We start from the raw sequence: 25,150 nt of genomic DNA on the forward strand, positions 1-25,150 counted from the left end.
ACAGATTATGCATCAAATTGCTCCATGTCTTCAAAACTCCACAAATTTATAAATTCTGCAGCTACAGGTGTGAGGTGTATTTTGCTAGGGGTTTTTTTTGAAAGAGTATGCATTTGCATTATACTAAGGATGATCCTATGAAGATAGCTCTTGTCATGCTGAATGCTACATTATTTTATTGTTGTACTTTTTTCTAAGTACAGCACCCCGAAGGAAAAATATGTTTAATAATTGTATTTTAATGTTGAACTTGCCAGACTTCAATATTCTTTACCACAAACATTGCCACCCTTATGCTGCACATTTGCACATGCTTTATAAAGCAGGTACAGTGTCCTGTATATTTAAGCCACAGTCGTAGCTTCCTTCTCTGGCTATTATAAAACTAGGATAACACAGTCTTTAGCCTCAATTGACTTTGCATCCATCCTTTAACAGCTTCTCCCACAGTGTTTTCCTCCATTCTGCAGGCTGGAGCCTGTCACTCACATCCCATGCTGTGGTGGGAGGGAGAATTATCCTGAGTGCTGAGCCTGAGTGGAGTTGAAATTCATTCCTTTGCATTTATAAATACATACTCTTGTGCCCACCAAGATTTTCTCAGGAGGGCTCTTGCTTCTTTGTGTTTTAGTAGAGCTTAAATTTGCCCTGAAGTCTTCTTGCTAACATGCATGCCCACATAGCACAGTTTTCCTCTCTGATTCTATTTTAAGCTGGATCATGAAAGCCAGGGAAAGGTTTTCTGCTTCAATGCTTTTGCTCTTTCTTTCTGCTTTTCTCTGAAATGCACAGCAAGGAATTCAGGTATTTTAACCACAGAGCAAACATTTCTCCCATGCACACAGTCCAAAATAGAGTGCTAACAGAAAGAGCCATTTGGTTACTGGCTGGAACCCTCTTTTACTGGAAGAGTGTTTCCCCAGGTTCCCATCAGCCCACCTTTCTGTGCAGAATGGAACTGCTAGTGAAAAAAATCACTTTTGCCTGAAAACCTTTTAACCAGGCATCTGAGACCAAGTTCCATAGAGACACTCTGTGGGCTTCTGTCCCTCCAGCAGAGTGGGGGGCAGGTTCCAAGGCTCCTCCACAGCAAACACTGAGCTCTCTCTATGTACTTTTTCTTCACATGTGTTGCTAAGTCTAAAGACATTGGTCTTTAAAAGAGGGAGGTGAAGGTGTGCCTTGTTGGTCAAGATTGAAAGATAGCAGGATTGGAACATACATTGTTTTATTTTGGTGCTCGTAGCCACAGACCTTATTACATCTTGATCACTCTGGGGAAAAAAAGCCCTGGAGATGTTCAGGGCCAGGTTGGATAAAACTCTGAACAACCTAGTTGAAAAGTGTTCCATGGCACAGGTATTAGAACTAGATGATCTTTTAGGTCCCTTCCAAACCAGGCCATTCCATGATTCTATAATATATGTAACTGTGGGGCGTGGAGATAAAAGGCTAAGAAGGTGTAATCTAGATGAGAGCCTGGAGGATGACTGTTCCAGGTATCTATTATGCTAATCCAAGAAACTAAATTGTTTTTAAACTAGTATTAGGTTTTCACCTGAATGACTGTTTTCTCTGCTGTGAAATCTGAAGGCAAAAGCCTGTTAAAATGTGGTTGTCCATGTTGGGTACAACATGAAGGGACTCTGGAGCAGTCAGTGTTGATTAATACAAGGATTTATAGTGCCTCTCTGTCTTGACAATGAGAACAAGTACAACCAACATGTTATAAGTCATTGTTTTTCCTCTTTTACATTCATGGAGGGTTTTTTGGTTTTGTATTTCTTTTTTGTTACGGAAGTAGCCAGCTTGCCAAAGTATCAGGTTCCTAGATCTTATTGTGTGGATCTAGGTGGGAGTAATTTCTATCTGGAGAAGGGTGTAGCTCCTCTTTTGCATGGTTTTAATCTCTGAAGGAAGGCTATAAAACTTCCTCTCCCCCTCTCTGGATGTTTGGAAAGTGTTCCCGTGTCTGCTTTATCATCATTTATTATCAATCAGATAATAAGGGTTATATTTCCTGCATGCTGTGCTCCAGGTGACACCAAGCCCATGCCACTACTAACAGAAGTATCTGGTCAGCCAAGCATATTGCAGTGGACTCTCTGCCCACTGTTTGATACCAGCTTGGTGCTGGTAAGTAAGAAGTTAATATCAGTAAGTATACTTGCATCAGGCATCTGAGACTTTTCTTCTGGAGCCGTGCTGTAGCACAACAGACAGAAATAAAAATGCTGTGAATTGTGATCTTTGTCTGAGGAGTACAAGTCATGATACTGATCTGGCAGCACGCTCCACTCAGTGGGTTACGTGGCTGTCCTGGAAAGGAGGGAGTCTGGGCTTAGAGCTGAGACATAGATCCTGTGTCTGACAGTGCAACAGATGCTGTTACCTGATCTAAGAGAGGTCACCTGCTCCATCTCAGCTTGCACATGTGAGCATATTTACATGACTTGTGGGAGTGGTGTGAAGACTCATTCACTAATTTTTAACTCTCTGTGCAATCTAATGTGCTAATCACTCATAAAATGCAGAATAGTTAAGTAAAATATTTCTAAGGAGTGTCACTTCTTTTAAATCTACCTTTATTTAAAAACATCTGATATTGTTTAAAGAACTCTTGTGTTTTGGCTTACTACAAAACATAATGACCCCAAAATGAAACAGCAGCACTGAAAATAAATGACCATGATTATATTCTTCAGGTCACATATTAATGTCATGCACTGAATAGATCTGCTTGTATAGATGGTAAATTTGTTAGAATACATCTCACTTGTGTAGGATTATCAACAGTTCCTGCCCCATGGCATATGAGTGGTGGGAGCACAAATATGGGGTGCTTTAGAAAATAACCTCTAGTGTGGTCTGTGGGTGACCTGGGTTTGTTTTGGTTTGCTTTTATAGGATCAGTTGATGGCTGGGAGTGCCAATGCAGAAATTGAGCTTTTCCCCATCTGCAAATGGGATTTTGTGAACAGATGTAACCATCAATTCAAGCTTTTTATCCTCACTGTCCTCTTTCCTTGACCTCTCTTGTTGGGAGAGGACTCTTATAACACTGTGAAGTGAAGAAAAACAATCCATTTGTTTTCATATGGCTGTTGCTGTCACTCTTGGCTCATTCTTAGTATTAGTGAGTCTGAATGGCCGATAACTAATCTCAAGTGTGTATTAATTAACAGGTAGTCTGTCACTGGGCAATTACTTTAAAGGATCAGGTAAAGCAAGTCTACTCAGCATTCACGTCTGAAAGATCATATGGAATACTTCTGTTCTAGTTTATTTTGTCATTTGTTGCCTTATTTTCCATTCTCTTATTCATAAGATTTCGATGTATTTCCACTTGCAAAGTCACATTAGTAGAATGCCTTTTTGTCAGCTCCTGCTGCTTTGGGTAGGCTCCTTCATAGGGAACAAGTGTTTGATGGGTTTCTCACCAAGGAAAACACCCCCGTTCAGTTCCACCAAAGACGTGTGGATGAGAATTCCCTTACAAACAGGAAAAGCTGACTGTATCTCTGGGGAGCTTTCTAGCTAAAGGTTCATTGGAAAAAGGGCAGCTAATTTCCCTGCTTGGAGTAGGGGTGGGTGGTAGAAAAAGATAATAATTCTAGATTTACTATACCATTGTTTTTTAGAACTACAGCTTTTAAAGGGAAGGTTTCTGACAAGGCGCTCTTAGGATTAATTTTTTAATGCATTCTTACGCTGATAATGTTTGAATAGTGCATGTGTTCATATTGGAAGCAAACAGCTTGCATCTAATGCATGCCAGCGCTTTATGCAGGAAGACAAGAAATGGTAGCCAGCAGCCAGCAAGCCCTTCAGAGGACCTCTGAGCCTGCTGACAGGCACCCTTACTCTGCATGTAATTTGAAGAAAGGCATTGTGCCCCCAGTGGCTTGGCTTCGAGTGAAAGATGGAGTTTTGTGCTCTCATTCTGCACTGAGGATGAGCTCACAGATAAATAGGTCACTGTCCACGGAACTATTTTGCTCTAAATCGATTAGAAGCAACATGACCTTAAGCCTGATCTCCTTGCTCTACCAAGATATTGCTGAATTGTGGCTGCTTCTGAAGAAATGCACAGGTGTGTCTAGTATTTCAAATTTTCTTAGTTGCTTGATTGCAGGTCAGGCAGGAACTTTGGCAGATAAATTATCCTACTGAGAAAAATGGGATCTGTTTTAGTACAAAGGCAAAAGTTGTATTCTGCTTGTGTGCATTCATGTATAAATATAATTTACTGGTGTGTGTGTGTGTGTGTGTTCTGTCCTTGTGTAAATTTGCAGTATATAATTTTATTTGCAGATGTATCTTTCAGAACACCATATGTATCCACAAACTCTATTCCTGTATTTTACATGGAAGGTACTTTGCTCAGGATTCATTCATGCCGTGATTATGGTGATCGGAACAGCTGCTAAAGCTTACAAGGAGAATTTGCCGTTGCAGAGAGCTGTCCTGCTGTTTCTGGTTTACAGTGTGTTTTAATTTTCAATTCACTGAATTTTGTGTGACTATCAGATACATAATTTCTCCTGATCCCTATTGGATGTAGAGAAAAAGCAACATTTCTTTCACAGGATACAGTTTGGCATCCCCTAGTTGTTAGTATAGGCGGGTTGATCTAAAATGAATTATTTCTTTAATTCCTTCAGTCAGAGCTTTCTATAGAAATGTTGTTTCTGTTAAGAGATAATGAAATAGTAGAGATATTATTTGCTGTTAATAGTGTAGCCACAGTCTATTGCAAAATGAAAGCAAGTTTTGTGGAACAGGGACAAGCAAAAATTGTGTCCTTATTCTGGTGTCTGAATCTACATTCCCAGTTCTGTTTTCTGCTTTTGGTATGCATGACTGTTGCAGAAGAGACAGAGCTCCAAGCCCATGGACTGGTGTCTAACCTTCCAATACTGTTGCTTTTGAAATGTCAGATTTAAATAAAACAGGTATGTAAAGGGTGGGTCTTCTAACTAAAGGGTGGATCTTCTTACTAATCTTTAATTAGTGTTACTAATTACCAACACGTGAGTCTGAGTGCTCTGCTTCTCAAGCAGTGCTTGATGCTACCAGGGGTAATACTAAAAGGCATGCTGCTTAGGAGGAATGAATGAAAGGTTTAAGAAAGATGAGGATAATCAGGAAAGGGTGGAATAATCAGCCTGAGTAACTTTTGTTCCTTATGTGCATCCTCATCTGCATCCCTGAGAGGGGAGGGGTGGATTTAGGAAACCACTGATTCCTCTAGGAGACAGTGAATGTAGAACCAGGGAGTGTTTTGTGTCAAATCATGGTGGTGTCTATGTAACCATGCCAGGACTACTTGTGTAAATTGCCAAGTTTAAAATAGGGTGTTATCATTTGTATTTGATCACTGAGAAATAAGTGAGCAGGGCTTTTGTTAGCAACTGCCAAGGCTTGATTCTCATCTGTTGACTGCCACCACTTCTTGTGGACATGTTCAGTGTGCCAGACATCATTCCTTTCTAGAGAGCTGTTGGAACATTCTGCTCAAAGCGGGCAGAAGGGTTGTCCTGTTCCCTGGCACCATTCTTACCTCTTAATCCTGAGCTTTGTGTGGAGTATTTTTTGTGCCTACAGTCAGCAGAAGGGAGAAAATGTAAGTGAAGGAAAGGTCTCAGCAAGGCTGACTGTATTGCACTAAATGATTCTGTGGCTGCCTATGGAAGATACAGAGCTGTATCTATGTCCTGACTCTGAATTACCTGAAGTAGTTAATATTTGCAGTGCTTTAGAGAGGCATGACATGTTTCATCTTTTTCATGGCACTATTCAGTGCTTTAAGAGCATAAACAACTATGTCATCTGTGTGGTAAGGAGGGGCAGCCAGTTCGGTTAGGAATTCAGCAACCTCTTCTTTATAAGTAATCTGTAGTCAGAGTTCCAAGTACTGGGAAGTTTACAAGTAAATGTTTTAGCTGAAAACTAGTACACAGCTAGTACAACAGCTAGTACAACTAGTACACAGAGTACAAGCCTCTTAGTGAACACATAGTCCTTCTTTCTCTCTCATACTTACATATTCCCGTTCAAAACATTAATTTATAGACGTATAGTTACATGAAAAACTGTACCTGTGTGTACCATAAAATAATATATTGTCTCTTGGAAGTTATTCTCACTGTCTTCTGTGTTATTGAAATTATAATAGTCAAGAAAGACCTTACTACCAGGCCCTGCAATGACTGGACAAGGAACACTAGTTTTGGACTGAATGAGGGTAGGCTTGGATACAGAAGAAAATTAATTTTACAATGAGAATGGTGAGACACTGCAACAGGTCAGCCAAAGAAGTCGTGGATGCCCCACCCTGGAAGTGTTCAAGGCCAGGTTGGATGGGGTCTTGAGCAGCCTGGTCCAGTAGAGGATGACCCTGCCTACAGCAGTGTGGTTGGAACAAGATGATCTTTGAAGATCTCTTCCAACCCAACCCATTCTGTGCAACCTCACAATTGTTAGCACTGCTATGATTTATCTCCAGAATAAATGTAGATAATAAGCAATAAGATTTTACCACTTTGCTGCTTTATAAAAGTGTTTGGTTTTTGTTTTCTGAACAAACAGAAATCACTCAATGTTTAAAAACTTGCCATGCTTCCAAAATAACACAGAAAAATAGCATTCTGTGTAGTAGAATCGCCAGGTATTCATATTCATACAGCTGGTCCTGTGTGTGTTGACTTTTCAGTTAAAGCTTTGGGGCCTGCTTTGAGATACATATTTTTCTGAAGAGGAGGAGTTGAAAGCAGGTGATTTCAGTGGAGACAAACCTGCAGTTTAATTCTCTGAAACATGTCCACTTCAGCATATATGTTTAAGCTGAGTGATTGCATCTTTCATTTTAAAGGCTCACTGAAGATGAGTCCTTTAGCTTGCACGTGGCTCTTCTATTGAGAGTTCATTTTTCCATTTTCTGTGTTTGGAAGATTTCCACTTCTTTGCAGAGCTTTAGTATTTAGAAAGCAAAATTTCTGTAATAATTTTCTCAGAGCATTAGATCTTACTAAAATGCAGTTGGCAAAATCTAATGTCTTTGTTATTCCATAGAGGCTTGCTTGCTAAAGTACTGAGTGAGACACATCTGGGTCATTTCCCTTGTTATCACTTGAGTCCTGGCTAGGGGAGCATTCTCTACTGCTCAGTCTTTATCTACTATTTCTCCATTAAAAAAAAAAAAAAAAAAATCTTTGCTTTTTGCAAAATCTGCTGCTTGTAGATACTAAGTACATCTAATACTTCAGATGTATTTTTATTCTGTACATTCAGCATGATTTGCAGTATTGGGGAGTTAACAATGCTGCAATTTTGGCAATATTTAAGTGTGGTTCCTAGCAGTCTGAAACTATCCTGCAAGAACAGAAAATGGTTTACCAGCAGGCTTGGCTTCCTTCAGGACATCCTGGAAAGAAGAGAGCAATATTGTTGTTGCAATAGTAAGAGCATGCTATACACATGAGGTTTATCCTACATTTGGGTAGTAGGTAACATTTGACACTTGATGCTGCTTTATTTTTAAGCCCGTTTTGTGCTTAATACAAAATTAATTTTGTGCTTAATACAAAACAGAATGGGTGCACTTGAAGATGCACGCAGCAAAAGCATGGTAAAACAGATTAGATGCTGTAACTGGTAACACTTTGAGATGTCTTGCAAAATTGCAGCGCACACCCCTCTCACCTTTTGCCTTCTTTGGATTTTCTTCAAGAACAAAGAAATACTAGAATTTGGGTTTGATCCCTAGATTGACTTTCTAATTATTACACCATTTTCTTCTGGTTACAGATTAGCTGGTGTTTGGTCTCTCTTGTAAGCCATATCCAAACTTAAAGGTGATCCCAGACAAGCTGTGGGCTAGAGTAGTGTGTCAAGTAGGTGTGACTGATGAAGCAGAGGAGGAAGAAGCTGTAGTATTTAGCATTCATAGTATCCTGTGAAATCATCTATTATATATGAAAGGGAGGGTGTTGTATTTCCTCTCATGTTTGTGCTTTGAGGGGATGTTATTTTGGTAAAATATGATGAAGAACTTTGTTGCCTTTCACAAAAGGGGAGGTGGAAGAAGAAAGAGAAAAAAAAAATACGTTGGCATGTATAATAAGCAGTCAAATCCAATAATACTAGAGTTTGAAAGAAACCAAAATCTTGGTTGGCTCTCAAAGTGTGATTTTGAGGAGGTATTTAAAAATTTGACTCAAGAAAATGGGAACTGTTACACCTCCTGTCATTTTGCCAACAGCTTTGCATTTGCTGCATACTTCAAAACTTCTTTTTCTAAAGGAAGGATCAGTGTTTAATCTCCCTATCTGATACCAAACCATCATTCTCACAGTTTTACTCTCACAAGTAGGTAGTTTTGTGCCAAATCCCGAACTCTGTGATCTCAAAGAAGAAACAGGTAGATATTGTGATTGCAGAAAGCAGAAATTACCTGGGTAAAGTAGGGGGTTCAGTAGGTTTCTGTACAAAGATGTTAGGCTTTATTTTTTGTTCTTTAACCCATGACAAGTTCCTGCCTCTCGTATTTAAATTCTGGAGTTGGAGCCTTTGGGGATTAATTTGTGTGTCTTGAAGTAGTTGGGGTGTTCTTCAGGTATGATCAAGGAAGAAAAATTACCTAGTTTCATTTCAGTGAAATAATTATTACCAAAATTTAGGAAATATGAGCAGTGCTGCAGAAATATAAGTTCTGGACTTTGTGAAGGATCTGTCAGGTCTTCTGATGCACTAGACATTTAAAACACTGCTCAAACAATAAGTGCCTGTGTCAACTGTGCCTGGGCTTATAATACAGGGAATATTGTTCCTAAGATTTTAGATTTTCTTTGGCCATACCACTTCCAAGGGTTGACTCAATAGATCTTTACTTAACACTGAAGATGCATGGGATTCCATCCTAGCCTGTTGGAGTACTGGGTATATAATAGTGCTGTTCTCTGCATATTGTAACAATAGTCCAGACAGTCTTAGAAAATTTCCTGAAGTTAGCAATGCTATGGAAGTGGAACCTGTATTGAGCATTGATTCTCTTAAAAGAAAAGGTATCTCAACTTAAGGATCTTCTTTCCATACCAGGGCTTTTGAGAGGAAATAGTCTTTTCTAACTAGGAGAAGAAATGGCAGATAGAGCTTAGCTGTAGTCTGTAAAGCTCTTAAAAGTAAAACTCTTATGTAACTATATAATTTAAAATGTTTATTGGACACTTTATGCCATATGAAGCAGTTTGGAGGACTAGTTTGTTTTATATGTCTCTGTGCCAGCAACTGGGATGCTGGTAGAAGCAAAGAACTTGAATTTTCTGCTTGCTTAGGATATTTTAGCTCACCAGAAACAAACAACTTGCAAAAGCACTGTTTTGCCCGGGTGATAATTTCCTTCCCAACTACACTTTAACAGGCAACTGTGTTTTGCATGAAAATTTCTGAATTTATTCACTCACTTTTCCTGGTCCATCATTTTAATGATGATGTAGTCAAATGAAATTGGAATTAACTTTTCCTAAAAGTATTTTGAAATGGTGAGATTTGAAATCCTAGTTTATGAACACTTGCAGAAATTCCTGTCATCAGTCCCGTGTGGCTATAAATAGCATGAGGACCTGAGGAGCCTCGTCTGCAGCTGTTGTGCCTGAGCATACCAAGCACTGAGCTTGCAGGCATTGTCACTAATCAGCAGTGATTTTTAAATTCAGTTTTAAAGCTGGAAAGCTCATTTGGCATCTTGAGCAGCTCATTAGTTTTAGGTGGCTTAGAGTAGAAGAGGGCTTCTGTGCACCAGCTCTGCTGCTCTCCGGTTCTTTTCTGGTTGAGGGGGGCTTCACAAAGGAGCTGACTGTTAGTAGTGATGGTCGGGGGGTGAAGATGAAGAGGGAGGAATGAGGAAATGAAAGATTTGCCTTGGGGCTGAGAGAGATGAAGGGACTGCTCTGAAAATCATTATCTTGCATTTATAATTACCAGATGGGAGGGTGGTTTAGTGAAGAGATTTTTCAAATGAAGACCCCCCTTCATAAAAGGCATTCAACTCTTTGGTTGGGTAAGCTTTTCCAGAGGAGAAGCAAAGCAAAACTGGTTAAGGAAAATACAATATTTCTTCAATTTGAGGCATGGATTTCATAGAGAAGCCATAGACAAGTTTTCATGAAAATTTTGCAGACTCAGAAGGAAAGTGGAGGAAGAGAAATTATTTGTCATTTGATTTCAGATGTGCTGCTGGGATCTGTGCTGTAAGGCGTAACTGTGTCCGGATGTGTACAAATAGATTGGCTTTCAAGTCAGTATAAAGCAATGGCCATAGAATTTCCTGCAGAACTACTCAAAGGGTGGTGTAATTGCAGCTGGCTTGCTGGGAATTTTATTAAACTGGTTACAGGATGCTCACAAGTCATGTTGGGAGACTTCCTTGTGTGCAGTGTGGGTGCAGTCAGTTCAGAGTCCACTCAAATGTTGTCTTCTGTGAAAATGGATTTACTTCTGCATGTCTAACAATCTACAAATGATGATGAGTTTTAGTTCGATCAGAAAAGAAAGTGGAGATTTTTATCAATAAGGGGAATTTTTGACTGCGGTGACATTGATTGTTTTCTCAGATCCCAAGTTCTTCAGGGCTTGCTGGCACCAGGTAATTCAAGCACAAGTTATCTTTGTGCCCTCGTGCTTAAATCTGTCATCCTGCTTCATCTGAAATGCAGTCAGGTGCTTCTGATAGGATGGGGGCAAGTCCCTCTAAGTCATCATCCTTTATCATTGAGACAGGACTATCAAAGCAAGATTTAAATTGAATTAGAAGATGATATATCTGCAAGACTGTGGTTCACATTTTTAGTGAGCAAGGCTTTTTGTAATAAGAACCATATATTTAACTGATTCCTTTATGTTAGTAAGATGACACTTCTGCCCTCTCTTACACTCATAATTTGAATACTAGATAATGTGAGGATTTTTTTAAAGAACCTCCAGTTGTCAGCTTAAAAAAAATCTTTGTGCATTCCCAGCTATTTTATGTGTTCAGGTTTAAAAAATAATAATAAAAAAGCAGTACTAACTTTAAAGAACCTTATTTTACTGTTTATTATCACCTACACTGCCAGATGCACCATCATTCCCAGGGGCTTTCTTTTAAGCTACTAAAGTGAGCTCCTCTGGAAAGACAGGATATTCAAGCATGTTTTGATATGAGCAACTTTTTTCAGCAATTAATTTTGGGTACAGTAAAACAGACATACTCTTAGGTCTCTGCATTAAAATACTGTGTAAAGCAGAAAAGGCAGAACAGGGAAAATAATGGGCTGTATGAATCTTAATCTATTAAAGTACAAGTGGAATTTGATCCTGTAAAAATTCCTTGCAAAACAGTGAGCAGATTTTCAGTAATTCTGTATTTCAATGTGCACCTAATTATTTTTTACAAAATTGGAAATGATCCCTAAAGAATGTAGCAGGTGGCATGTTCTCTATTTAAAGAATATTTCCAAGAAAATATTTTCCCCAAAGGCCATGAGAGTAAGGAGTGTGTGCTCTCACAGACTATTTAGCAAGTGTGCCTTTTGTTGCCTTATCCATTTAAAGAAATAGCATATTGAAGTAACGATGGACAGCCTTGAAGTGAAATCAGATTGACCCCCAAACAAACTGTGATGCACTCTCTTTTCCAGAGGAGTGCTAAAAGTCACGGAACTGGTGTGGAGCAATGAGTCATTACAATTGCATCTCCTCGGAAGGAAAACACATTGAAGAAAGATTTCTGGCTGAATATATGGGTGGTAATAGTGGGTTCACGTGTATCCTGTTGAGCTGCTGGATGTGATCTGTTTGACAATTCCAAGAGCTGCATTTCCTTGCGCTTTTTTAGTGCTGCTATTTTTTATCTTGGTTGTTCCAAATTATTGAAAATCAGCTCTGATCTTAGTGCATACTTGGCTTTTAGAAGTCTTGAAACTGAATCAGCAAGAGCAAGATGAGATGGCTTTGGTAGAGGGGGGTGCAGCAGGAAGAGCAGTTTGGTGTCTGTCAGGGGACACACTGTGCTGCTCCTCCAGTTGCAAACAGACAGGCTCTTACATTTGGGGTAAAACTGAGTTTAAAACCAGAAGGAGGAAGAGATTGTCTTTTCAGTGAAGCAGAATTTGACCAGTGTTGTGGGGCTGACCTGTGTGGGAGGCAAAAGCTGCTGCTCCTATCAGAGGGAACACTAGAGCAATCAAATCTAGACTTGGGTATTCACCTGGTACAGTGGGATTGATCACAGGGCTACATGGGGAAATAGTGATCCTTATGTAATGATACATAATTAATTTCTCTTCCTTGGGAATGTTCTGCCTCTAACAATGTAGTGTGTCATGTACTTACTTACATATGCAAAATTCAACCATTTTACTACAGGCCATGCTATGCAGTAATGAAAATTATGTCTGCCTGTGACTTAAGCCAGGATAGCATTTTATAGACTGATGATGTTATTTTCCCTTTTCCCATCTCCCACCAAAAAATTGGCATTAATCCAGTAAGAGTTTATATTCAGATTAATGGGTTCACTTGCAGGTATTGGTTTGCAGAATCAGGGCTGTATAGTTTTTTAAACACTGCTGCAGGAGGTCTCCTCGTATCATAAGGCACAGAAAGCAAAAATAAACTCTAAAATCCTTTTTTCTTTGGAGAAGTGGGGTATTCCTCTTCTGGAAATTACTTGGCCATCTGAGATTGGAGTTTTGAAACATCTGTGTTCAGTGTTCTGTTGAAAACATTGAAATGATGACATAACTGAAGGTCTGCGTGAAATATGACTTGACAGTTAAAAGTATCCACTTATGGATTTGACAGCATGGTATGCAGAGGTCTTCTGATCAGGCAGCGGTTTGCCGGATGCAGGAAAATAGCTCTGATCAGTGTGTGACCTTGAAAGTAGTCATGGGTCCTCCTCTGCCCAACGGGATGACACAGAACAGAGAAGTTCTGTTTCACAGTATAAGTTCTTGCTTATCTGGAAGAAGTTACTGAAAGTGGCTTTTTTGCTATTCTCAAATAATTGCAATTCTCAGAATTTTACATATGTGAGAATTGCTCATAGAAGTGTCGGTCTGCTCACGATCTAGCATTTGAAAGACCTCAGTGACAGCAAGTCCTCGAGGACCAGAGCTCTAATTCAGCTTGTACTTCAGTGCAAGTGACACTTATCCTTACATCAGTTTTAGGTTTTTACTTACTTTTCCTGTGCACATTCATAGCTCTGAGTGTCAAAACCTATCCTAATGGCATTTCAATGTACATTAAAACCCAAAAATTCAATATCAGTACAATGTCAAATTAAAAGAAATGTTCATAACCAATTAAAGAAAAAGCTGTTATCTCTTCTGTACTTTTCAATAAGGCTAATATGTGGAATAATTATTTTTTAGGAATTGCAAAAGAGTAAAACTTCTTGTTTCCTTGTAAAAAATGAGATCTCAGTTTATGAATGAAGCAACTCTATCATGCAGTCTTTGTCACAATCAGCGAAACTCAGGTTTCTGCTTGACCTCTGGAAACATGCTGTGGGAAATGCCTCTGCTAAAACATTGGGACAGAAAACCAAGGCTTGGGAAAGCAGAATGGTTGTCACTGAGCTGAAGTGGAAGGGCTGAAATAAAAGCTTAAGCATCGGTTTTCAGTGTGGAGGTAGAGTGTGTGTGTGTGCTTTCAAGGGGAGGATGTACTTTCAAGCCAGTTCTACCTTATTTAATGCTGTTTTCTTGGGTATTTGAATCTAGATGACAGGCTAGAGAAATCATAAGTTTCTTGATTTTGTCTGATTGAGAAGATTCTAATAAAAAGTAAATTCTAATGTGTAAAAATCCCACTGTTTAACATCATTCCTGAGGAATCTTAGTTCTACAGTGTTCAGTGACAGTTCTGTACTGCTTCTAAATGTCAGTAAATGTAAATTCCTCTTTTATTAGTGTGCTAGTCAAAGAAAAGTTTGCCCTTGGCAAATGCTTGAAAGACTACAAAGATTTTTCACGTATTTTTCAAAAGTTAGACAGTTTTCTGAGTTTATGTGTTTTAGGGATTATTGTTTTTTAATGTGTGCTGTGAAATTTTGCATAAAATGACTTTGCAATGCAATTTTTTTTTTCTCTTTACAGATGAAATCATGCATCAGGATATCATTCCCCTCTATGCTGCAGATATCCAGGACCAATTAAAGAAACAATTTGCTTATCTGTCAGGTAGGACTATGGTGTTCCCTTCTATACACATTGCGTAGATGGACGGTTCAGCCTGCTGTCCTTTCACAGTCTCCGAGGACTCATATGAGAAATCAATGAGTAACTCATGATTCAGGCTACTAAGAATTGTTGTTTAAGGATTTATTAAAATATTTTTTTAAAGTATAATGGAAATTTTAAAATTACAGGTAATTTTCTAGTTAACTGGAGATTGCAGCATGGATGCTCTGGTGGTTGCTGTGGCCTTGCAGTCAGCTCACAGCCCCAGCTGCCACAGGCTCTGCTGTCATGTTTGATACTGAAGCCCAAGCTGACACCTTGGTTGTGACTGAAATGGAGGAGCAAGCACCACTGGTACCATGTTTCCCCACAGCATCAGTGCACAAAAGCAGCACAGCCGCTTGCACGCAGCACAGCCGCTTGCACACAGCACAGTCTCTGCCCTGGGTCACCTGTGCCAGGTTGGTGATGGGGGCAGTGTTGGCTGCTGGGCTTGGTCCACCTCCATGCTGAGTCCTTTGCTGGCTGATAATGGGTAAAGGGAGATGATGCCTCTGCTCACTGATCAGGCTGAGTGGAAGAACGTGTCTGATAAGCTTCTGAGTTTGTTCTCCTGTCTTCTGCCTGTAAAAGCTCTTGCAAGCGTGCAGCTGTGCACTTGCTGGAGTTATGGCCCTGTAGTGCCTTCCCTCCAATACACAAAAAGGGAGAGCACCGGTGGCTTTGCAGAGCTGCCCTGCATCCTTCAGCAGAAAGGAATTTACTTCTCTGAACTACAGCTGGACTCTGTGACAGTTCCTTCTCCCTCTGAATCCCATCCTGCCTTGGATCCAGAGAAACAGGGGAATGAAACAATGTAATGCTTTACTTGGCAAGAGCTCACTGAATCTTGTTATATTCATAATTAACTGTTAATTATGATTTATTTCTGCTACACAAGCTAAACTCTGGGTCTGCAGTAGCAACTGTGTTTTCTGTGGGGTGGTGGTAGCGCTTGGAAAATAAGATATTTTTCATGAAGTTGGCTGTTTATGCTTCATTTGAGATTATAGTGTTTAAGCTACAATTGTTCTCTGGATTTTTTTTTTTTTTATTTTCCAAGCTCATTCTTATCCATGGGCAGAAAATGTCTCATAAGAGTGTTATGCAAGAAGCACCCTGTCTATGAAACTATAAGTAGGGTTTATATTTTACCCTTCTGAAGTGGGGAGGAAAACTGGTGACTCTGGTAGATGAGTTGTTGAGTTCACAAATCTGCAAGTGTCTTCAGCACTCAATAAATCTACCTGGCAGTGGAGCTTAGTAAGAGCAGCCATTCCTCCTTCTATTTTCTTCAATCTATTCACACTCATGTCAATTAGAATTTTGTTTTATTTGCCTCAAGGAATAGGTCAGCTACATTACTGTGATTAGATTGTTGTATTTTATTATTCTCGGGAAACTTGTATGTTAGGCATTTTCATTTCACTTTGGAATTTAGGGGTTTTGTTATCCTAATGTTCTCCTGCAGGATGTTGATGGTTAATTCTCTGTACTGTACCAAATAGTGGTTTTACAGGTTCTGTGAATGAAGGAACAGAGCCAATGTTTTGATACTTAATTTATGTACAATTTTTTGTTGTTGCAGTTGATCTTAAGAGGGGCTTTGCTCTAAGGCCACTTAAGACATTCCCAGTGCGTGAATGGGATTTTTTGCTTATTGCTGTTGCCTTGAAAATAGACTCTAAGTACATGGCATAAAACTCATTAAAATGAAAGTCCAAGATTACTAATGACTTTGGTAAAATAGCATGTTTGCAGGTATTGCTGAATGTCTTAGATGCATTTCTGATTTTAATTGTTGGCTTTTTAACAGCAATTCAACCTGTGCTTGAGAATTGCTTTAGTTTCTCGAATAGGATGTATCTAAGTCTCATGGCACACTTTCTTGAATAGGGAATGAAACCCAGGCTGCTTTTGTGCCAAGAGGCTGTATCCCTCCCCGTGCTGCTTTCTGTATTTTGGTCTGCATCGGGGTCACTTCTTACTTCTGCCTCTTATTGTTCTGGATTGTAATGGAAATGCTGCAGGAACATCTAAATTAGACTTGAAATGGAACAAAATTAAGTGAAAACTTCCAGTAATGCTTCAGTTTGTCAGTAAAGATATCAACATGCAATGAAATCAAGGTGCTCACTACTCCTGCGGACTGGCTCTTGCTCAGCAGGGAGTATGCAGTTGTGTTCAGCTTAAATCTAATGGTGGGGAAAGCTGTGGACAAGGCTTGTAATTAGTCATTCACACAGACAGTTTATGAACCCCATAGTTAATATCTTACCTCAAGCACAGTTGTTTACATTTTGACTTGCAGTTTTTTCTTTCTGTGGAACAAGGTCCTTTATTTGGGCTAAAATTGTTACTTTTGTTGTTGCTAGGCTTATACAAATCATTGCATCTACACGGTTCCGTGTTTCACCTCTTTTACCTTTGCTTTCTTTAGTTACTATTAGTGCAACCACTTTGTCTTCCACATTTAAAAGGGTCTTCTGCCTTTGTTTTTGCTTGTTTGTTTTTGGTTTTTATCCCATGAAGACAGTGTAAGGTCCATTCAAAAGTCTCTGGAAAATGTATTCTTTATGTATTCCTCACAGAGTTTCATTCATGTTATATATTTTCTTTCATAAGTATCTTCTCTTCCCATGATTACTGTGTGACTTTCATACCCACCCAGCCATGTGTCTGTCTGCCACCAGTGTGCAGGTGTGTTAAAATAAATGCAGATGGAGAAGAGCATACAGACACCTGTGTATGTTGATATGCATCTTAAATCATTCAAGCTATGTGATGTGCAAATGAGACTCTTGGCCACCATGAGTACTGAGCCAGTTATTTAACTCCCTTTCCTTTGAATGCCTATTTATACATTGAACGACTTCAAAGTGTTTCCATTAAAGGAAATACAAATATGCATGCATGCTATTTGCATTTTTGTCTATTGATTCCTAGTTGTTTCTCCTGCTGTTGAAAAATTTAACATTGGTACTAGCTTTCAAAATGCTTATACCTTTAATTTATAAATTTACACATATATGCTTATACCTTTATCATTGTAAATAGTAAGTATCTCACTTTGTCTAAGTTTATTTTCTCAGTTGTGCTCCTGCTCTCCTCTGTGGGAATGACCTGACCACTCCTCACTGGTCAAACTGTTCCCATTGAGGTAGCTCTGGCTGCTGAGTCTGTAAAATTACATTTGAGAATTTCTGAGTGGATCCTGCACCACATACATTGCAACAGTTAGCTAAAAATATCGGCCTTACTTTTGTTGCTGATATAATATAGACAGCATCTATGTTGTGTATGGACAGTGGAAGGAGTATTGCGTAGCAGTCTTTGCCTTGCACAGGTGTAAGCTTAACTACTGGTTTTCATTTACTGTGCTAAACCTGCTGTCTGTAAAGATTTTAAAAAATCAAAGCAAAAATGTAGTAAAGGAATAGATAAAGGGAAAAACTGAATCCTTGGCTAAGAGATTTCTAGTTCAAGTATGTTCAGATGTAAATTTATGTACTGCAATCCAATTTTTAAGCCAGTATATTTGCTGCTGATCAGCCTGAGCAAAACACAGCTTGTGAAGTTATGCAAGTAAAACTTCTCATTTCAAGGAAAGAACATTTTAATAAATTAATTTTGAATCTGTTTTTCTTTGCAATGGATATGCAGTGAAGCTTTTATCCAGTCCCTCATTGAAGTCTACATGTAATTTCAAATACTGAATTCTCCAGTTAAGTATATTATGCAAGCAGAAAGGAGAAACTCTTTACCAGAAATGCAGAAGCACAATAGCTGAACCACTACAATAGTAAAAAAAAAAAAAAAAAAAAAAATCTGAAGTAAGCCCTTCTCTCAGTCACATGAGGACTGCACTTTTGATAGGATTGCAATTTTGAAACAGCGTCTTCTGAACTAAAGTTGTAGATCTGAGCCATTCAACAAGGCTGCTGCTCTTGGACCTTGTGTGTGCACATTGATCAACATAGAGGTCATATTTTTTCTTATAGTCCAAATACTATTTCATTTGCATTATAGAATCAGACCAGAAGACTCTTTACTCTGTCATCTAATTATATCCAGCTACTTACTTCCTTTTTGTGGGGGTGATCAGAATACTTTTGAGAATACCTTTTTATTTATGCAAACAGGAGCATACTAGTTAGGGAAACATTACAAAATAATCTTTTACTCATCCTTCCTAGAAGTAATTCTAAGTAATTTCTTTGCTGCTGTCAAACTTTGCTGTCCATACAAAACCACAAACAACTATCATGTCTTTTACAGGGTTGTGGGGAATTGGGGAATTACCCTTTTCTCTGTGTTTGTGTGTGCCTGTGCACTTGTGTGTGTGGTTTTTAGCAGATGTACAATACGCAAGTTTTGTAATTTTCCCTGTCAATTCTTTTTTAAAATTGAAAAGAATGCTAATTATGTCTCCTTTGAGGTTGTTTTTAGATACCAAGTTACTAACATGCCTCTTGATTAGAAATACTGGAAATGCTGTGCAATTCCTGTGGGTTAGCACTTCTCTATCACCCAACCTGCTTAATAAAATAGAAAAAAAATGCCAGAGACATAGCAACTGTGATGGGAAAAGTTAGATGTAGTAGAATACAAAGAATAAATGCTAAATCACTGGAACTTAAGAGAAACTTTACCAGTCCCATCTCACAATAGCACAGCTAGTTTCCCATGGTTATTTTTTCTAATGTTTTCATCCACAAGACTGTGATGCTCTGGGTACACAAAATTTTATCAGTTAGTGATACTACTGGTGTTAATTGTGTTTAAAAGTTAGGAACATTAAGTGTTATTTTCTAAGCACAGTTAAGTCATTTTGGTGCCTAACCTGTGAAGCTAGTACAATACAATGTTTTTAAAATGTGTGTTTCTCCAAAACACAGGGCTGTCAGTGTTGCAAAAACTGACTTTAGACCAAGGCTCATAGATCTACTTAGAAGAGTTCCACCTAACAGGGCTTGGCTAGAATTTTCGAGGTTTATCCACTGAAAACTTTCCATTTTATGAAGGCAATTTATTTTGTTTGACAATAAATCTGTTAAAGAATTTTCATGTGAATAGGCTGCCAAAGTCATGTATAAGTCAGGTAATACCAAAGTTTTCCATTAATGAATGTTCACGGAAGAAGGGTGGAAGCAGATCTGCATAATTTAAAGCAGTGTGGTATTGTTTTGGTTTTATTTAATTGCTGAAATAAGCTTCAGTCCTCTTTACTTCTATGGTGCTTGCATTTGTAGCCTTGAAAGCAATAATCCTCTCAGCTGCAGAATGTTTCTCACAGCTTCATGTTATAAGACAAGCATCAAGGAATTCTTGGGAATCGTTTCACATAATATGTCTGCAGACTGACTGCACCCACTTAAGGACTGATGTGTTCTCTTCTGTTCTTTGTAATAAACAAAAAACAAAAGCTAGTACTTAAGTGGCATTTGTTTAATATTTCATAGAGAAATGATGCCGAGTGTATTTCATCATTTTCATCGAATCACAGAACAGATTGGGTTGGCAAGAACCTTTGAAGATCATCTAGGCTATCCCTACCCTGCCATAGGTAAAGGCATCTTTCCCTAGATCCATTCAATCTGACATTTTCATAGTCATAACAGGGCTCATAAGTTTTCTGAGCAAAAATAAGGAGATTTGTTATACTTTCAGAAATTTATGTTTAAAAAAAAGGCTAAGATTAGACTAAGAAAATGCTCATAATGCTCTCAGGTACTTGATTGTCTTAAAAACACATAAAACTATTAAATTCCAGTTGTGTAGTGCATCCCTGTGTAAGACTAGAAATAGGAGAGCAGGCTTGTGTGTGCTTCTGTGGACAGAACTTGTCGAGCAAATCAGTTCAGGCTGTTTAACAGCTGCAGCTGGAATTTCAGGACTCTGAGTTAGAGGGGAATATAAAAGAGGTGATTTTCCAGAGATTAGGACTGAGGTAGTTAGGTGTAGTCACTGTACCAACCAACCTGAATTTATCAAAATATTGCTGTTAAATTACTAATTTTTTGTATGGTGATTAAAATTGCAGTAACTGATTTTAAAAAAATACTCTGTATGTGCTGAATTACTTGCATGAGTTGTAGTACTCACAAATTCATCTGTGTCTTTTTTTTGTAATCAGGTGCATATAATTCTGAGGTGCTGGAAGATTATTACATGAATTAGTTTTAATAAGATGTTTGAATTTTTTGCCTTAAACCTGTGTTTCAAAAAGGATAAGAGAAGTGAAATTGTTCAGTACTTGTCACTTGAATGCTTTCCCTCTCACTGAAACCAAAATCAACAGCAATAAAACCCCTCTTAGCTTCCTAAATTTTTTATCTCATCCCCCTAAGTTCTGTGGCTTGAGTTATTTCTGGATGAAGAAAAGAAAATCACATTTTACACAGCTAATTTTATGAACTGGGTAATGCTGCTTTTGCAGAGGTGAAAAAAAATGAGGAAGAAAAGAATGATTCTGAATAAAGGAAAAAAATAATTTCTTGCTGCATCATTAAGAAATAAAGGACGCTTTAAAAAATTATCCCACTATTTTTTCTACTATTTAATATAAACACAATTAATATGTAGGATTTTTACTTTATTTCCCATGCCATTTTTTAAATTTCTCTGACAAATGCTCATTTTAAAGCAGCAGCTGCTTTGGCTAGAGTGACCTGTCTTCCCTTAATGGCCATGTATTTAATCACAGAATTGATCACAGGTTGGAAGAGACCTTCAAGATTATCGAGTCCAGCCCATAAAGTTGCAATATATAGAGCAGCTTCTGTAAGTCAGTAATGTTAAAGATTAAATTTACAGAATCTCTTATGTGCAGCATTTCAGGTCACTCTGCCCCAAACTCTTTTGAGCAGCAGGGCTCTGATAAGGAAAAGCAGTTGAGGAGCATTTGAAGGTATATCTGTGCTCAAGTGGCCCAGCAGGGAAACAGCACAGAAAAATCAGTGAAGAACTGATTCTAAGAGCTCAGGGCAGAGTCATCTCGACCCAAGATAACCACAGATGACTGTACTAGAAACTGAAAATCAATAGGCAGTCACCAGGCAGGATGGCTTTATTTGCCCTTGACAATCGGTGGTGGTCTGGGAACTTCCTGAAAATCCTAGTCCAGACTTCTGCTTTTAGGACATGTCCTGCAAGTCTATTGTTGTTGTTCTTTTGTTTCATATATCCTATTTATAGAAATTAAGTAGAACAAAACAAGAAACCAATGAAGATACCACAAATAATGTTGATTGTGCCTAAAAATAGTTACTCTAGAGAGAGCAGAACACCTCATAAGCAAGAGAAAGAATCATTATCATGCTTTTAACAGCAGAGGAAAATGCTTTAGTTGTGAGAGCTTGAACAAAAACCAATAGAGTCCAAACTGGCCTTAACTTACATTTGTGTTGTGAATATTTGTATAGCTAAAATTAGCTCCCTTGACTCTGTGTTGCCTTGTTTGGATGTGTCATAAAGGTCATATTTGCAAACTTGTGATATTTTCATAATAGCTGCATTTTGTTGTTGTTTAAATACATCCAAAGCACATTATTTTTTTCACGTATTTTGATTTCAAGAGTTTCACAGGGACAGTACCATGCTGTCTGTAAGCTTGTAAATGGAAATCAGATTCACCACAAATAAACATAAATGTACTATTTCAGCTCTTCTAATTACACGTGTTTTGGAGGGAAGTTGTGATTTCTTTTATCAAATAAATCTGAGGTCAAATATTTATCTTCTTTTTCCTGTGAGGTTATATGCAAAGGGACTGGAAGTGAGTAATAATCTTCACAAGTCACTGTTGCTCTCATAATTGGTGCTGTTAATACAGTTTAATGCTGGTTTCTGCACAGTTACTGGATTTCAAGGCTGGAAAAAATATCCTTCTTATTTTATAACAGTAATTTTTGTTGTTTTTCTTCTCCTGTTGAACTATGAAGCAAAGGTAACTTCCCAGCAGTGAGTTCCTGCCACTCCAGAAGAGTTAACTTCATGCAGTTGCTAGGGCTCAGCAAGCCCCTTGTCCTACTTGTCTTTATGAATGTATACTTGCTAAAGACATGAAACACTAATAATGCCTTTAAAAAGAAATTATTTTGCATGTAAGAATGTGTGTGAAGTGCATGAGGAAGCATTGTGTCTGTGAATTGAACCCAGTGGTGCAAATGCCAGGAAAGATACATATAATGGTACCTAGCTCATCAGCAGCTCTACTGTAGTGTAGGTGTTCAGCTCTGCTTTACCTTCTGTACATAATCAGGGAATGGAAATCTCATTTGAAACACCTACACCCATTTCTTTTAATGTTCTGCCCCTTCTGTTTCATCAACCTGGAAGCACAGCAGGCACTGAGCAGGGTAGGGGGTGTTGCATGAATGAGCTCTAACTGGTGAGAGGGTTGAGTTCTGTTCAAGACGGAGACTCACCTACTTAATTCTGAATTATCTATTTTGTTCTTAAATTAGTTGCTTTCTTTCTCCCAGTTGCTTCTACTTAGATGCAGTTGATGTTTATCAGAAGAAAGATGCACTGCCATCTGGTGTCAGAACTGCTCAAGGGACCCAAGGCATTTGTCCAGAAAAAATCTGATGTGGTGAATGGGGTGTAACAAATTGCTTTCTATAAAACTTCCTAAGCGCTGAAGAGAGAGACTATTTAGAATAAACTGTCCACACATAAGCCCTGAAAAAAAAAACAAAAACAACAAAAAAAACCCAAAAAAAAAACCCCAAGAGAGAAAACATGCAGTTGTTTTATTACTGGGAAATTTCAGTCTACGTAAAGAGACTTGCATGTAAACATGTTTGCTGCTTCTTTTGTAGGTGGAAGAGGGGGAGATGGCTGCCCTGTTATCACGTTTCCAGACTATCCAGCTTTCAGTGAGATTCCTGAAAAAGAGTTTCAGAATGTCCTGACCTACCTGACAAGCATTCCAAGGTGAGCACCTGTCTAGAAGAAAATAACCTTTTATCTGCTAAGGGACTTTTCACATTTGGTCCCTTACATGTGGTGTAAAAGTCAGACTTGGTGTTTAATTAAAGAAAAGGAAAATTAAGCTTGTGGTGCAGTGTCAGTAAGTGTTGGTTCGTGACAACTGTCTAAGGTAGTTGTTAGATAAATTACATTCTGCTATTTATATTTCATCAGAAAATTACTTCCTGGTATGTATGGGTATAGGTTCTATGATGGACATTGTCCTCCTGTGTCTTCACTGTATCTTAGAATGCAATATTCAGAGTTTTAATTGAGCACATGTATAATTTTGGCAGAACATGCTAATTCCTGGGTGTTGCTCAGGATATTACTCAGGGAGGGAACACTGTGTCTGCATACAGAGGTTTGTCCTCACCACTGGAGCAGTTTCCCTGGCTTAGCTGAATGTATCGTGTCTGCAGACTTCCAGAGCTTTGCCTGACGGTGTGAAGCAGGCCCAAGGATTAATTCTGACTCTCTTAGAGAGCACAATAGTGTTACCAATGGGCTGTCCAATAAATATTGTGATTTTTGTTGATAGTCTGTTAATGAATGAAATAGTGGGCTAAAATCTTGATGGAGGTGAGGAAGGCAAGTGGCAGAATAAATTGCATACCCTAGACTTCAAGAGAGCAAATTTTGGGCTTATTCAGGGGACTGGTAGGTGGGATACAAAGGAAGGCAGTTCTGAAGAGTAAATCTGCTGCAGAAGGCTGCCAAGTTTTGAAGGACAACATTCTTCAAGTACAAGAATGGCACGTCCTGGAATGTGAATGGACGTAATGGGAGGCTGATCCCACTGTCTGAAAGCGAACTTGTGACTGAGCTGAGATACAAAGGCAGCATACCGGAGGTGAAAGCAGGGACAGGCTACAGAGGAAGAATGTAGATACATTGTCCACATATGTCAGGATGGCGTCAGAAAAGTCAAAGTACACCTGGAGCTGAGGGACAAGAAAAAAGGGACATCACGGACTGCTTAAAAAAACTTCCGGTGCTTTAGCAGCACAGGAATAAACAAGGAAAATGTGGACCTGTGCTGAATGGACTGGGCAAATTAGTAGCAGCCAGTAAAGATGAGGCAGAAACACTTGAGTTCTTTACTGCAGTCTTCTCTGACAGTGTCTCCCAGGCCTCTGCGTACAGAAAGAGAGTTCAAGGAGGAGAATGACAAGCAATGGCTGAGGACAAAATCAAGCATCTCTTGAGAAATCTTGACCCAAATCTAGAGTTTGGGATGAGATGCTTTGAGAGTGGTGAGGACACTGACCAGTGTTATAGTAAGGCTGCTCTTTATAATCCCTGAAAGGTTTGGAGATTAGAGGTAACCTTATTTTGATCTGTGGAAAATTACGGAGTGAGTCCTCTTAAAACACACTTTTGGGCATATAAAAGAACAAGGTGATGGGGAGTAGCCAGCATGAATTAAACAACAGTAATAGTGCTTGACCTACCTATTTCTGTCATGACAATACTGGATGCATCAATAGAGCAAAGCTGTGCATGTTTTTTGCCTCACCCTAAGCAAGACTTTCAACTCAGTCTCCCTCAGCACTTTTCTATTCACCTTGAGTTGTTATATTTTGGCAGCTGGACTCCTGAGTGGGTAAGAAAGTACTTGGATTATTTGGCTCGAGGAGAGGTGTTTATTGGCTGATGTTTTATAAGGAGACAGATTTCCTCAGGGAACTGTATGTATCCACACTCTCTGATGTCCTTGGCAAGGATCTGGAGTAGGAGATGGAGTGCACCCTCATCAAGTTGTACTTGATGTAACAGCCCCTCCTGGTTGTACTTCTAATCCCTAGTTTGTCAGGGAATGAAACTCTGAAGCTCACAGCCAGCTTCTGCATTTTCTTTGTTTATCCTGGTGGTGGTTAAACTGCATGGTGCTAAGCATCCCTTGA

General features: G+C 38.8%; 1 protein-coding gene across 12 annotated transcripts in view; it reads left to right on the forward strand.

The window, feature by feature from the left end:
* Positions 1 to 25,150, forward strand: part of MCF2L (MCF.2 cell line derived transforming sequence like) — a 141,607-nt gene that overhangs the window by 61,341 nt on the left and 55,116 nt on the right. For 9 of the 12 annotated variants that reach the window (XM_068180196.1, XM_068180199.1, XM_068180201.1 and 6 more), the window contains 2 exons: positions 14,145 to 14,228; positions 23,093 to 23,207. In XM_068180196.1, the coding sequence (XP_068036297.1) occupies positions 14,145 to 14,228; positions 23,093 to 23,207 (199 nt within the window). Of the gene's footprint in view, positions 1 to 4,070; positions 4,094 to 14,144; positions 14,229 to 23,092; positions 23,208 to 25,150 lie in introns of those variants that run through there. The other 3 variants (XM_068180187.1, XM_068180188.1, XM_068180192.1) reach the window with 2 other exon arrangements.

The sequence above is a fragment of the Anomalospiza imberbis genome, chromosome 2, assembly GCF_031753505.1.
Source record: "Anomalospiza imberbis isolate Cuckoo-Finch-1a 21T00152 chromosome 2, ASM3175350v1, whole genome shotgun sequence".
In the NCBI taxonomy this organism is placed as follows: domain Eukaryota; kingdom Metazoa; phylum Chordata; class Aves; order Passeriformes; family Viduidae; genus Anomalospiza; species Anomalospiza imberbis.